At 37.5% G+C, this 15,222-nt stretch overlaps 1 protein-coding gene across 1 annotated transcript in view; it reads left to right on the forward strand.

Annotated features, from left to right (window-relative positions):
* tyw1 (tRNA-yW synthesizing protein 1 homolog (S. cerevisiae)) overlaps window positions 1–15,222 on the forward strand; it is a 181,496-nt gene that overhangs the window by 149,036 nt on the left and 17,238 nt on the right. Inside the window, exon 15 of the mRNA XM_059973172.1 lies at window positions 6,081–6,248. Coding sequence (XP_059829155.1) covers window positions 6,081–6,248 — 168 coding nt within the window. The remainder of the gene's footprint in view (window positions 1–6,080; window positions 6,249–15,222) is intronic.

Here is a 15,222-nt window from a genome sequence, read left to right on the forward strand (position 1 = left end):
ATTTGATTTTTCTGAGGAGTAAATGCCTTCCCATTTCTCCAACGAAGTACAGAAATTGTCCTACCACTAACAATTCATTCTTCACAGTGAATATAAACTAATGGGTTGAAAGCCCTTGCAAGTTTATAACCTTGATCTACAGTGATTCCATATAAAGTCATTGTAACGTCCTTGCGAAATTCCTTGTATTTTAGATAATAGAAATGTTGTAGCCACAGAACAGAAAGTTAATCCGAAGACTGCATCTATTTGCCAACGATGAATCAGTATAAAACCCATATAAGGAACAAATGGAGTAATGTGTTCTGCAAATTTTAAATTCTGGGCTCCTATTTTTGTTGTGTGGTGCTTGCTATCAATATTTACTAACTATTCTGGTATCTCAATGGGTCAAATGTACCTGATCCAAATCAGTATGACTTCTTCGGGTGTCTCAAAGTCCTATATAGTTTGTGGGCCTCAAGCAACACAATGAGATCACGAGTTGGTGCAGAAATAATTCCATCTATGGAATTCTTCTGGAAAGCTGGACAGGAGGCAATGCTGGCCTTAGGCTTTGCAGTCTGTCAGAGTTATCAAGGGTGTACAGTGCTTCTGCGTCTCCCTGACATTTAGATATTTAAAAAAAAGAAATGTAAACATATTGAATTTAAAGTAAATCCAAGTCTGCAAGAAGTTGCGAAAAACAACTGGACCTTATATTGTTGATTTAAAAGAAACCTGTAACTTTGAATAGACTTGCAGGTGCTATTCCAGACCTGGTGCAGGTTCCAAGAGCAGTTTCCTATCACCAAGTGATGAGGAATCTCAGCAAGCTCCTGTTCCATCATTGTATTTTGTATAGGGTATGGCAATGAAGTTGCTGTCATTTGTCAACTAGCAAGATTAGAAATTCCACATTGGGGGAACCTGAACTCTTTGCACTTCGTTGGTAAATGGCAATACTTATGTGCAACTGGTCACACTAATTGTTGAAATAACTGCCTGGGTTATGCTAGACAATAACTGAAATTATTGAAAGGAAAGGGAAAATATTGAACAGTTTTCTTAGAAAAGAGTAGACTTAGGTGATCTGCTCAAGATCCTTAAAGTTATGAATGGGATGGTATGGAGAAAATGTTTCCATGTGGAAGAATCGATAAAATAGGGATATGAGTATACAAAAATAAATGCAAGAGTAATACATGAGAGCAATCTAAAAGCATTATTCTTTTTACTATTAGTTATTAAATCGTTATTTCAAATAAACATGTGCATTTGAATCTCATTTATTTAAAGAAAATATTAATTCAGGTCATCGCATTTTAAAAACTCCAGTCTCTTTAAAGAGTGTAAAATACAATCTTACAATTACAAAGAATGAAAAATAGTTCCATTCCTGCCATTACCTGTAAGGAGTTTGAATGTTCTCCCCGTGGCCATGTGGGTTTCCTCCGGGTGCTCCAGTTTCCTCCCACAGACCAAAGGTGTACTGGTTGGTAGGTTAATTGGCCATTGTAAATTGTCCCATAAGTCAGGGGATTGCTGGGTGGCATAGCTCAGAGAGCCAGAAAGGGCCATTCTGTGCTGTATCTCAATAAATAAATAAATATAATTCTGAATTGCTCATTTAAATTGGAGAAATCACAACCAATTCAATGAATTGACATCTGGCAGGACATGAACTATTATATTTATCTAACTTAAAAAATCATTGCCAGGATTTAAAACTCGTTTGTGATGTGAGTAAAATTTTTGAGGATAGTTCTAAATCCATAATCTTAAATTAATTGTAAGTTGTGTTCAATGCTTAACCCCTTTTGGATTTATATTGAGTCACTTCAGTAGACAACGGAGCCTCCAAGGTAAAATCTAATAGATGACAGAACTTCCTGCACCAAATTGTAAAATTATTGTTAAAAGGAAAACATATGTCGTACGTATTTAGTTTCTGGTTCTCTATTATTTCGAGCTATAAAAGAATATTTGGGCATTCTCATTCTGATTTGAAATAATGGAATACTAGAGTGCACATTAGAAAACAATCATTAATCTTTCTTTACATTGCTTCATTGCAGTGTTTGCCTGTGGATTATTTCCCAAATTGTTGAAATGGAAAGCAATTTTTGTGATTTATATCCTCTTTAGAAATAACAAATACTATTATTTTACTATTAATACTATAAATACCATTATAGTTATGTCATTTTCCTATGAGAAATCTAATAATGAACTTTTCTTTTAAAATGGATGTTATATCTTTATACATTCTTTTAAATAAATGGGATTTAAAAAATTGAGATTGGCTTGAAAAGGCCATTGTTTGTCTTTAGTCTCATCCCTTCTGAACCTTAATGAGGAGATGTATAATTATTTATCCTCAGTGTTGTCAGTGCAGTGGATTCTGGCTAACTGAACAGGGCCATCAATTAATTGGAGCAGCTACTTATTTGGGACAACTCTTGAAGAAGAAAATTGAATTGAGAAAATTGCTGGGATTCCCTTCATTTATTTGGGATACTATGCCATTTACTTGGGGCAGGAGATTGGTGCTGAACAGTTTCTAGGTAGAGTTGGCTGCATGCATGTTGGGTGGCCATTGGACACTACACTGTGCTCTGAGTGAACAGTTTTTAAATAGCGTCAGTTGCAACTGTTTGTGTTCAAAGGACAGTGATTTTGTCACTGATTGGTGAGAAAAAAGCAGTACAACTTTTCCGAACTGTTTTGCTCACTGTGGTTTCAGGGATTTATGCTCGGAGGTGCCAGAAACTGCTGGAAGTGAAAGTGAATGTACTTCACTACGCCAGTAAGTTAGGAACTGCAAAGAATTTAAAGTTATTGACAATTATCTTGAATGTTACTATATTACACCAATGCCTTTGAGCGGAAATCCTATGAAAGGTAGCATACTTGGCCTAGTACATCACAGAGAAAACAATCCCAACCATTAAGCACATCTACATGAATTGTTACCGTAGATAAAGCAGCATCCATCATCAAAGATCAGCACCACCTTGGCCTTGCTCTTTTCTTGCTGCTGCCATCAGGTAGAAGGTACAAGTGCCTCAGGACTCTCACCACCAGGTTCAAGATCAGTTACTACCCCTGAACCATCAGGCTCTTGAACAAAAGGTTCTGATGGTCCTACACTCATTTAAGGACTCTTATTTGTTATTTCATGCTCGTTATTTATTGCTATTTATTTATATCTGCATTTGCACAGTTTGTTGTCCATTGATTCTACTTACAGTTACAATTCTGTTAGTTTGCTAAGTATGCTTGCAGAAAAGGAATCTCAGGGTTGTATATGGTGACATGTATGTACTCTGATAGTAAATTTTACTTTAAATTTTGAACTTTGAAAATGAAGATTTGGAGGATGCAATCATCTAAAGCATTGTATGAGGGCAGTCCATTATCTGCACTAGGTGTCTGCACTGACTGTGTTCATTGGGTACACTGAATAAATTCCTCTACATATATATATTAGGAACTAATACAGTTTTATAGTATAGAGTACCATTGATAATGTTCTAATTTGTTCTGTATTCTACTTTAATACATATTTGATACTCTGTTTGTCCTTTTTATGCGTTTTTAACTATTTCCATGAAACTTTGGCTAATTGGGGCAGCCCCTTTAATTGAGCCAAAATGTACTGGTCCTGATGTGTCCCAATTAGCTGGAATCCACTTATTTATAGTTTTGAAAATTGGTGTCCTTTAAGCAGCCAGCATCCTGCAAGTCCCATATTATGTTTTGTTTACTGTGAGTTTGTCTTGTGGTTATGTATATTTCTCTAAATGCTTACTTCTTGGAATAGATTATCCACAATTAAATTCTTTCTGCTTGTCCTACCAATTAACTATTCTACCAAATAGTCACTGAAGAAGGCAAAATTAGTACTACCTTTCTGATGTTTTCTCTATTTGCCGTGTCAGTAATTAAAATTAGCAGGGTGTGAGAGATTTGTTTTTGTTCTGACTAAAAGCCTTAAAGAACCTAGAACTAATCTACTTTTCTAATAATTGCACTTGTGCACTTCCCTTGGGAGTAAAGCTGAAAATAGCTGAGAATCAGTAACCAAATATGTGTGATACATTTTTCTTATTAGCTATAATAGTGTCAGCAGAAGAATTGATACCTGGAACATTTGAGTATCTGTTCTAAAATTTACATCTTCAGAAGATGTTTTGGTTCAATAGTAAGAACATCATTGGCATCTTAATAAATGTAATTCATCACTTAGGAGTATGGGACTTTTTATTAAAGTTGCACACTTTTAGATCGTGAACTTTTTTGAGTGGTCCAGATAATGTCAAATAACTTGAAATATAAATGCTGTTTCTGAACTCTTAAAATTGGATAACTATTTTTAGATAATTAATTGATATTTAAATATTACATATTACTGAGCATGTTTTTGGTTTAAATGTGTAACTGTTTTGAATCAATTGCAACTAGTTTAGATTCAGATTCCTAAAGTACAAAACTGATGCTGCTGAGGCCTTCTGTTGGTCGAGGTTGGCCATAAATGTTGCTTTCTAGTCGTTTATGTGATATGCAGGCCAGGGCAGTATGACATGGAGAGCAAGCTGTTGCTCGTGCGGCAGGCTTCCTGCCTTCATGCAGCTGATGAATCCAAAGGAACGGCAGAGACCGATGCAGTCTGGCAACAGTGGCATTGTGGTCAGCGTTGAACTCAACATAGGACTACCTTGGGGATTCCAGCTCTGGACTTTTCCTTGGGGTTCACTCCCAATGCCATCCCCATGACTGGGTATACTGCACTGTAGCATAGCAAACATAGATCAAGGTTTTTCCCCTCGTAGATGAGCTGCCAACCATGGCCATTGAGCACAATCTGCCTGAAGTGACAGTTTTAATGTTTTAAGGTGCCAATAACCCACCTTTGCCCCTTCTCCTGTCAGTAGAAATGGTTCTGCTGGGTTTAATAGCTAAGCTGCACATTGGAGCTGAACTTGGCTATCATAGGCTATTTGAGATGCTTGCCATTGGAAGCATTTAATAGGTAGTGGGAGTTTAATCCCTCTAACCACCCCACTCCCTCCTCTGACTATAACAGCCTTAAGGAGTTGAGGAAAAGTGGTGATGCAATTTGTAATGTAGACAAGGAAGCCATTCCTTGGATGACTTTTGACATGAAAATGTGTTATCATTGTGCAGTTTTGTGTACGGCATCTGCATGCACTTGGAGTTTTAGTGTTGCAAAGTATAATCATGTGAATGGTCCAATGGTCCAACTGCAGCTTGTTAGCTGGGTGTTGTATAATAGAAGTATCAAGTCAAACAATGTATTGTACACTCAGTGGCCACTTTATCTAATCCGCCAATCATGGCAACAACTCAGTGCATAAAGGCATGTCGACATTGTCAAGAGGTTTGGATGTTGTTCAGACCAAACATCAGAATGGGGAAGAAATGTGATCTAAGTGACTTTGACTGTGGAAGGATTGTTTGTGACCGACAGAGTGGTTTGAGTGTCTCAGAAACTGCTGATCTCCCGGGATTTTCATGCACAACAGTCTCTGAGGTTTACAGAAATTGCTGCGATAAACTGAAAACATCCAGTGAGTGTCAGCTCTGTGGGCGAAAATGCCTTGTTAATGAGAGAGGTCAGAGAAGTATGGCCAGACTGACAGTGGCTTAAATAAGCACATATTACAACGGTGGTGTGCAGAAGAGCATCTCTGAATGCACAACACATCGAACCTTGAAGTGGATGGGCTATAGCAGCAGAAGACTATGAATGTACACTCGGAGCCACTTTATTAGGTACAGGGGCTACCTAATGAAGTGGCCACTGAGTATGATGTGCCATCTGGGGTGAAGACAAGATCATTATAGCAAATTACACCAGTAAATCTCTTAACATTGCCAGTCTCTACTGATAAATACAGACTTTAGTTTTTATACCTAACTCCTACCAAAACCACTGTCATGGAATAGATCATCAAATCTGTATCCAATTGTTCTGTTAGACACGGTGCTGCATCATGTATGAAATTTTGTTGTACTGGCTGTATAAAAGGTCATGTAAAAATTTTTATTGACGATATTCTCAATTATGTTTTTAGGGTGTGACTTATTGTGGTGAAAGCTCAGCAAGTAATTTGACAATGGCAAATGTTCCTTGGCACGAGGAGGTTGTTTATTTTGTCCAGCAGTTGGCAGATCTTCTGAAAGACTACGAAATTGCATGTGAACACGAGCATTCAAACTGCCTCCTCATAGCGCACAAAAAGGTGAGTGGATTTTTTTTTTTTGATATTTGCAAATACTCACCATTGTGTTACTTCATAATCTTAAATTTTGATTGAGTGACAGGTATTAATATTGAAGTAGTAAAATGGATTCAACGGTGGCTGGATGGGAGATGCTAGAGAGTAGTGGTGGATAACTGTTTGTCAGGTTGGAGGCCGGTGACTAGCGGTGTGCCTCAGGGATCTGTACTGGGTCCAATGTTGTTTGTCATATACAATAATGATCTGGATGATGGGGTAGTAAATTGGATTAGTAAGTATGCAGATGCCACTAAGTTAGGTGGTGTTGTGGATAATGAAGTAGGGTTTCAAAGTTTGCAGAGAGATTTAGGCCAGTTAGAAGAGTGGGCTGAATGATGGCAGATGGAGTTTAATGCTGATAAGTGTGAGGTGCTACATTTTGGTAGGAATAATCCAAATAGGACATACATGGTAAATGGTAGGTCATTGAAGAATGCAGTAGAACAGAGTGATCTAGGAATAATGATGCACAGTTCCCTGAAGGTGGAGTCTCATGTGGATAGGGTGGTGAAAAAAGCTTTTGGTATGTTGGCCTTTATAAATCAGAGCATTGAGTATAGGAGTTGGGATGTAATGTTAAAATTGTACAAGGCATTGGTAAGGCCGAATTTGGAGTATTGTGTCCAGTTCTGGTCACCGAGTTACAGGAAAGATGTCAACAAAGTAGAGAGAGTACAGAGAAGATTTACTAGAATGTTACCTGGGTTTCAGCACCTAAGTTACAGGGAAAGGTTGAACAAGTTAGGTCTTTATTCTTTGGAGCATAGAAGGTTGAGGGGGGACTTGATAGAGGTATATTAAATTATGAGGGTGATAGATTATGACGTGGATAGACTTTTTCCATTGAGAGTAGGGGAGATTCAAACAATAGGACATGAGTTGAGAGTTAGGCGGCAAAAGTCTAAGAGTAACACGAGGGGGAATTTCTTTACTCAGAGAGTGTTAGCTGTGGAACGAGCTTCCAGTAGAAGTGGTAGAGACAGGTTTGGTATTGTCATTTAAAGTAAAATTGGATAGGTGTATGGACAGGAAAGGAATGGAGGGTTATGGGCTGAGTGCAGGTCAGTGAGACTAGGTGAGAGTAAGCGTTCGGCACGGACTAGAAGGGCTGAGATGGCCTGTTTCCGTGCTGTAATGGTTATATGAATGGCAGATTATATGATGACCGTTAAGCCATGAGCTTTCACATGTATTATGAAGTCAAATATCTTCTGGGAGATTTGTTTTGCATTTTATTTTGTTTTTTTTTTAGTTTGCAGCAAGTTTGTTATATTATGTGTCTTAGTAAGTCATTGTACAGAAATGTCAATTACAGAAAAACTGAAATCCTTGATATTGAGCAAACATTTGCTAATATATAATGTAAAATATTTATTTTTTATGCAGACACGGTATACTAGAGTAAAAATATCCAGTTTTGATATCCTAGAATATAATGAGTTAATATAAAGAATTCAGTTGAATTGCAGTTTCCTTCCAACTATTTTTATGTTGAACTTTTAACTTTATATTTTTACAAGAGCGTTTACTTGCATCTGGCACAAACCATATCATGTTTTAAAACCTTTTCAGATTCAGTCTCCCAGTCATCTTGGGGTGGGATTCTTCATTGTATATGACCAGGAAATTGGATTCATGTGGAATTCAGAATTACTCTGGTTGGGTTACATTTCAAGTTTCTTTTAAAACGCATTTACACAAACACAAATGTAAAAGCCAGCTCTATCAGGCAGCTCTGTAGAATGGAATTATTTCTTGGTCCTTGTCATTAAAATTTATTCATTAATGCACGTAAAATCTGGTACAGTTTTATTAATATAGTTGAAAATGAGATTAATACTTAAAGTAAGGAGTTATAGTAAATGTGACAAAATGCTAGGTAGCATCTTTTTGCTACAATGGCACTGTTTAATTCAGTACATGAGAATGGAAAATTTCCTCTCTGATCTTAGGTGGACCAGGGAGTTTTTCTTACTAACTATAAGTAATCATTGCCTTGCTCATTCTCAATTACCACACATTACAATGGCATCTGTTGTTGCATTTACACAACATTCATCCATCAATTTTGTACTTTGTAAATCAAATTAAATTTAGGAAGTGTAGTCCTATTAAAAAGATGACTTGTTGATAATGTGAACCATTTCTCTTTTTAAAAAAAAAACACATTGAAGATCTTTTCTCAAAAGAACTGGGTTTGGTCCTAAACAGAACCAAAATGATTAATACAAGAAGGCAATACACTTTCAAGTTGATCTGAGGAGAGGATTGTGGGTTGTCAGGGATAGCTTTTTTACATAGAGAGTAGTGTGTGCGGAAGGTATTGCCGAAGAGGTGGTAAAAGCAGGCACATTAGGAATATTTAAGAAACTCTTAGATAAACACGTGAATGAAAGAAAAATGGAGGGCTATGTGTGAGGGAAGGATTAGGTTAATCTTGGAGCAGGTTAAAAGGTCAACCAGAAAGCCTGTACTGTTCTGTGTTCAAAACATAACTGTTTATTCAGCACATGTCATGCCATTAAGTGATTCAGGTGAGATAATTCATGTCTGTGTGCCCAAGCACAGTTTAAACAGCATCTATAAATTCACGGATGACAACGCTGTTGTTGGCAGAATCTTAGATGACGACTAGGAAACATACAGGAGCGAGATAGTTTAGGCTGGTTTTGTTGTGTCGCACCGACAACCTTGCAATCGGGAGAACATCGACCTGCATTGAGAAGTAAGAAATTCCAAGTTCCTGAGCATCAATATCTCAGAGGATGTATCCAGGGCTCGCCAGACTGATACAGTCATCATGAAGGCGTGCCAGTGACTATATGTAATTTGGAGTTTGGAGAGATTTGGTATGTCATCAAAGACTCCAGCAAATATCTACAGACGTAGTGTGCAGAACATTCTGACTGGTTGTATCATCGGCCAGTAGTGAGGCGCTAGTACACAGAAGCTTCAGAAGGTTATAGATGCAGCCAACACGGGCACAGGACTCTCCACCATTAAGGACATTTTCAACAGGTGGTGCCTCAGGAAGGCCACATCCACCATTAAGGATCTTCACCATCTGGGGCATGCCCTCTTTTCATTCCTACCACCAAAGAGGGGGAACAGGAGCCTGAGGACAAACATTCCATGTTTTAGTAACAGTTTCTACCCCTCTGCCATAAGATTTTTGAATGACCCTTGAGTCCATGAAGACTATCTCACTATTTTGCTCTTCCTTATGCACTGTTAATTTATTAAAAATCTATTTTTAATTGTACATTAGAATTTTTAATGTATTTATGTGTTGTCTAATACAACAAATTTCATGACTAATGCAGTAACAAGCTGATTCGGATTGATTTGGATCTGTGCTATTATAAAATAATCTGCACAGTGCAGTACTGCAATTGAGCTTTAAGCCCTTTCCATCATGAAATAGATTAAGCATCTTTCTGATCTTTATGAAAATATGTATATGTAACAAATTGATTAGTGAGGATAAGATCCATTAGGCTTTCTATTGTACAGGTTCTTGCATCACCCACTACAAGGTTTGTCTGGCAATTTTGGCTTTAGGGCCAATGTGGACAGTTGTGCTTTTGAGCCAGACTTGGTGATAAACGTTAAAGCTCCAGAGTAAATTTTGTGCTCTCCATGCATCATATGTGGTGTTTGGCGCACAACAATGTTGACGTGTCTGCTGAGGATTGGTGACAGATGGTAATCAGCTGGATATTTATAGTATGTTCTTGAATTGACAGAGCTTTGTAAGTATCACACATGGGAATCTTTTAAAAGTTGCAAAGGGGTAAAGAACAAACGAGTAATTTTGAACGTATAAATAATTTGCCAGGGTACAAGTAGAGAGTTGGAACTGATTTTCATACTTGTCTATGTTGCAAATCATTCTCATCTATGTCCACTCTAAAATGAATCTCAGTGCTGTATATGGTTACATATATGTATTTGGCTAAGAAAATTTACTTTGAACATAATAGCATAGTGGTTAGCATGATGCTGTTGTAGCTCGGGGTATTCTGGAATTCGGAGTTCAATTCCGGCACGGTCTAAAAAGAGTCTATATGTCCGTCCTGTGCCATGTGTGGGTTTTTCCCAGTTGTTCCAGTTTCTTCCCAAAGTCCAAAGCTGTACTGGGTGGGTTAATTGGTCATTGTAAATTGTACTGTGATTAGATTAGAGTTAATTGGTTTTATTGGGGGTTGCTGAGGTGGTGTGGGTGGAAGGGCCTACTTTGCATTGTATCGGTAAATAAATAAATAGATAGATAGATAGATAAATGGGATGAGCTAGCTGCAGTTAAGTTCAACTTACCAGCTTTTAAGCATAGATTCTGAGCATTGAGACTCCACTCAATAGCTGAGGGACTAGGAATCCAGGAAGGCCTGCAGCAAAGGAATAAATATACTTTTTTCAGAGTGGGGACTCAAGAAGAATATTTAATGATAGTATATTGCAGCTATGCCACTGCTAGTCAGAGTGAGACAATTGGGTAGTTCCTATGTCAGTCAAGCTAGTTGAACAATAAGGGACAAATATTAATATTATGTTAATACCTTATATGTGGCTATTCTTCATTCGCTGCATTTTTCTGAAGAAATTATGTGATTTAATGAGAGAACTGGCTACTGAATAGATACTCTGCTTTTAAAATTGTTTATTGAGTAAATTTACTTTGCTGTGCAATTAGACTTTAGATTGTTTCATGAAAAGTAATATGTTGGTACAGTATTGATAATAAATGTGTTTTGAGGGAATCTGGTGCAGCAAGTTGGGGAAATAAAGATTGCTGCTGATGAGTCTGTATCCAGATGGCATAATTTTAAGAACAATGCTAAGAGAAATAATGGTTATGTAACCCTCAGGCTCGCCCAACTCGTGTTCATCTAGGGGAAAACAGCCTTCAGCCCCACCAAACTGAGAACTCATGTTTGTGTGAATGCTGTGTAATGTACCACCCAATTACAACCCCACAATGTAAAATATCAGACAGTACACTATATGCAATTAAATGATTGAACTTTATGAAGCTTAATCTGAATATAGGGTTAGTAATGAAAAAATTTTTTTAAAAGGGCCCAATTCAAGGAAAGGTCAAAAGTTCACGTTGGAGCTCACTCAGTAGTCATTCTTGCACCATCAGTTTCCTCCGAGCGTCTCCGACCTTTGGACCCTCAGATCCCAGTCCGCTCCGTCTGGTGGTCTACCAGTTCTCTCCACACGCCTCTTCCCTCTTCATCTCTCCTCGACAAAAAGACCGTGAAAAAGCATCCTTCCAGTTTCACAAGACAGAGCAACAATCTCCGACTGGCCAAAATGCGTGCCACAGTCCTGTTAACTCCAGCCATAACCCAAACTTTGCTGCTACCGAGAAACTGTCACCTCAGCAGCGAACATTACAGAGAAGCCATTACGGCGTGTTACAGTTATTCATACATTTGGGTGTTGGAAGATATTTTACTTTATGTCATGTAACATCATTACGAAATACATGGTGGTATTTTCCTGGCTTTATCCATCCAGCTCTCTAAAACTGAGCAAGCATTCCTATTGTGCCTTGAAATTTATAGATGCATTTTGTGCCTGTTGTTTAAACAATTTAATTGCCTTTTTGTTTTATTGTGCTCTGCTCACAGCCTGAAAGAGTTAGGGATGTCCATTTTTTTCCTGCAGTTTCTAAATCTATGCCTTGAAAAAGCACTGAATTGAATTTTTCAAATGCTTAGTTCCAGAATTTGTGTAAGGATATGCATGCAATTGATTTCTGAACATCTGGTATGTTTCATAAATGATCAACTACTATCTAGAAAAATCAAAGTATTTTAATGATCACATCAAAATATTATTTTTAATCAAATTAGTAGTGCTGCATTTCCTAATATGTATAAAATATTACCTTCCAAATCATATTTGAATGTTCTTCTATAAGTACATTATAAGAGATAACTGAATACCAGAAAGAGATAACGATTTAAACAGACACAGTATTTTGATGAAATTGAATTGGTCTTCCAAATGAAAGCAGTACCCAGAAAGAAATCTAAATGTAGACTTAAATAGTTGTAAGAAACAGTATTAAGGGCATATACTTTGAATTCTACTGTACCATCCTACATTGTATGCAGTAATAATGTTAATGCAGTGATAGCAGATTTTCATTTTGACAATGTTGTATATTTACTGTCAGTAATTATCTTTCAGATTAGATTCTGAATGACTTACATTTTCAGAGTTAGAGTTGAACAACCAGTAATAGAAAATTAGTTCTTGGCTGTACTTGACTTAGATGTTTGTGTTTTCTTTTCATACCGAAACAAAAACGACATAGAATAAACTGTGCAACATATTCTAATTGATTACCTGTTCTCCAGGCTGAGTTACGTTTGAATTAAAGATAGATTAACACCTCTTTCTTGAATATATGTTATCTTGCTTCAGGAAATTTTAAGTAATTTTACTCAGAACATCTAGTTAAAAGATTCATTTTTAATTGTCGGCCTTTAAAGCATATTATCAGATGCTGAGATAGTAAATGATTGAAATACTAGGTCGGTAAGACTATGGCAGTTTTCTTTTAATTGTTCAGAATATTTACATCACTGTCTAAGTCCAGCATCTAATTCTAATTCTCTAATTCTCTTAGAAATGTGCTGGTGAGCTGCCTTCATTGAATCAGTAACAATGAAGGAACAGTGATGTATTTCCATGTCAGTATAGTGGATGATTTGGAAGGTAGCCCTCAAGTGGGTGCCTTGCAGCTTCTTTTGTCACCTTCTTTTGTCTGTTGTGGTGGTAGATGTTGCAGGTTTGTGAACTGCAGTCACATAACCTGAATATTACCGAATGTTACCTTTAGTGCATTTAGAAGTTGGACGCTCTGTTGCCATGGTGCGCTGCTATTGGAGGTAATAAATGTTCCTAGTGGATGCAGTGTCAATCTACTGAACTACTTTGCCTTGTGTTTTGAGCTGCTCCAGTATTATTGGAAATGCGCTCACCCGGGCAAGGGGAGATTATTCCAACAACGCTCCTAATCTGTGTATTGCTATTGGTGGAAAAGGTTTTATCATATTAGGAGGTGAATCACTTGTCACAGCATATCCAGCCTCCAACTTGCCGGTTGAGCCACAGTGTTTATGTGGCTCGTCCAGTGGAGTATCAGATCAGAGGTGGCCCTCAAAATGTTGATGGTGAGGGATTTGGCAACGGTCATGCTATTCATTGTTGAGAAAGGTAAATGGGCTCTCTCTAGTTGAAGTTGCTCATGGTCTGGCAATTATGTGGCACAGTTGTTATGTTGCATTTAGTAGCTCATGCCTGAATGTTCCCTAGATCTAGTTACATGTATACATATTCTGTTTGTTAAATTGCATTCTGAATGTTCCCTAGATCTAGTTACATGTACACATATTCTGCTTCCTTTGCTAAGAAGCAGCAAACAGAATTGATCATTTTTTTCCGTCATCATTGAACATTTCTGCTCCTGAACTTGTATTTATTTTTATTTAGAGATACAGCGTGGTGACAAGCCCTTTGGCCCAACACCACCTATTTACGCCTGTATTTTAACCCGTATGTTCTTGGAATGTAGGAGGGAATGAGAGAGCCCGGAGGAAACCCGCATGGTCACCGGGAGGACATACAAACTCCTTACAGATTTGAGCCTAGCTCGTTGGCACGATAATAGCAATATGCTAACTGCTACACTAGTATGGTGCCCCAAGATGACGTAATTTCATGATGGAAGAAAGCTATTATGAAGTGGATGGAGATGGTTGGGCTTGGGGTACTGCCCTGTGGAACTTCTGGAACAGGGGTGATTCCCTTCAATAATACCTCATATGTAACATGACTCCAAGCATTAGAGTGTTTATCTCCATGCCCGTGGTCTTCAATTTTAACAGGGCTCTTTTACACTGTACTTCAGCAACTGCAACTATGATATGAAAGGAAGTTATTCTCACCTGGAATTCAGCTCTTTGGTCTATGTTAGAAGCAAGGTTAGGATCAAGTCAGCAAATGAGTGGTCCTGGAAAAGCTCGACGTGAGCATTGGTGAACGGGTTATTTATCAGTAAGTTCTGCTTGAAGGCACTATGGACAACTCCTTCCAACACTTTGCAAATGATAGAGAAGTGGACTGAATGGACGGTAATTAGCTAGAATGAATTTGTCCAACTTTGTGAGTATACGGGACAATTTTCCATACTATTGGATAAATGCCAGTATTCCACCTATTCTGGAATAGCCTAGCTACAATGGTATGCAGCTGTAAATAGGAAAGCTGCATCCAGTGTTGTTAATCATTTTTTGAGGAGGCTTTTACTATAATTTGCTTCACATTGCACTGAATATAACTAGTGCTTTGGCCTGTTTCTGTAATTAACTAAAATCTTACAAGATATTCGATAACAAGGTAACAATACTCACAACTTAGATCTGTTCGGGAAAATTGCTCAAATCTCCACCGTAGTGGAAAAGAAATTTGAATTTAGTTTACTTAGATAAATCTGCAATGAACCACACATTGTATTGACATTGAAACTATTAATTGCGCAGAGCTTAGAAACGTGCTTTAGAAATGGATTTCTACCATCATGACCCAATAAGATCAATTTGTTACAGTGCATCTGCCAACTGGATCTAAAAATGTATTATCCTGAAGTTTATCAAGTAATACTTCAGTTATTGTAGAAAACTAAAGCCAAAAATGCAGGTACAGAAAATACTCAGCAAGTTAGGTCATATCTGTGGAAGAAGAAATGGAGCCCAGGAAGGTTCCATTAAATTGGAACATAGATTGTATCAAATTAGAATATAGTAAGATATTAGAAGCTGTATTAAAGGCATTATAGTAAAGTGCTCTGATAAATGCAAAATAATCAGGCATAATTAACATGACTTTGTGAAAGGAAAGTCACATTTGACCAAAT

Source organism: Hypanus sabinus, chromosome 6, assembly GCF_030144855.1.
Source record: "Hypanus sabinus isolate sHypSab1 chromosome 6, sHypSab1.hap1, whole genome shotgun sequence".
Lineage (NCBI taxonomy): Eukaryota > Metazoa > Chordata > Chondrichthyes > Myliobatiformes > Dasyatidae > Hypanus > Hypanus sabinus.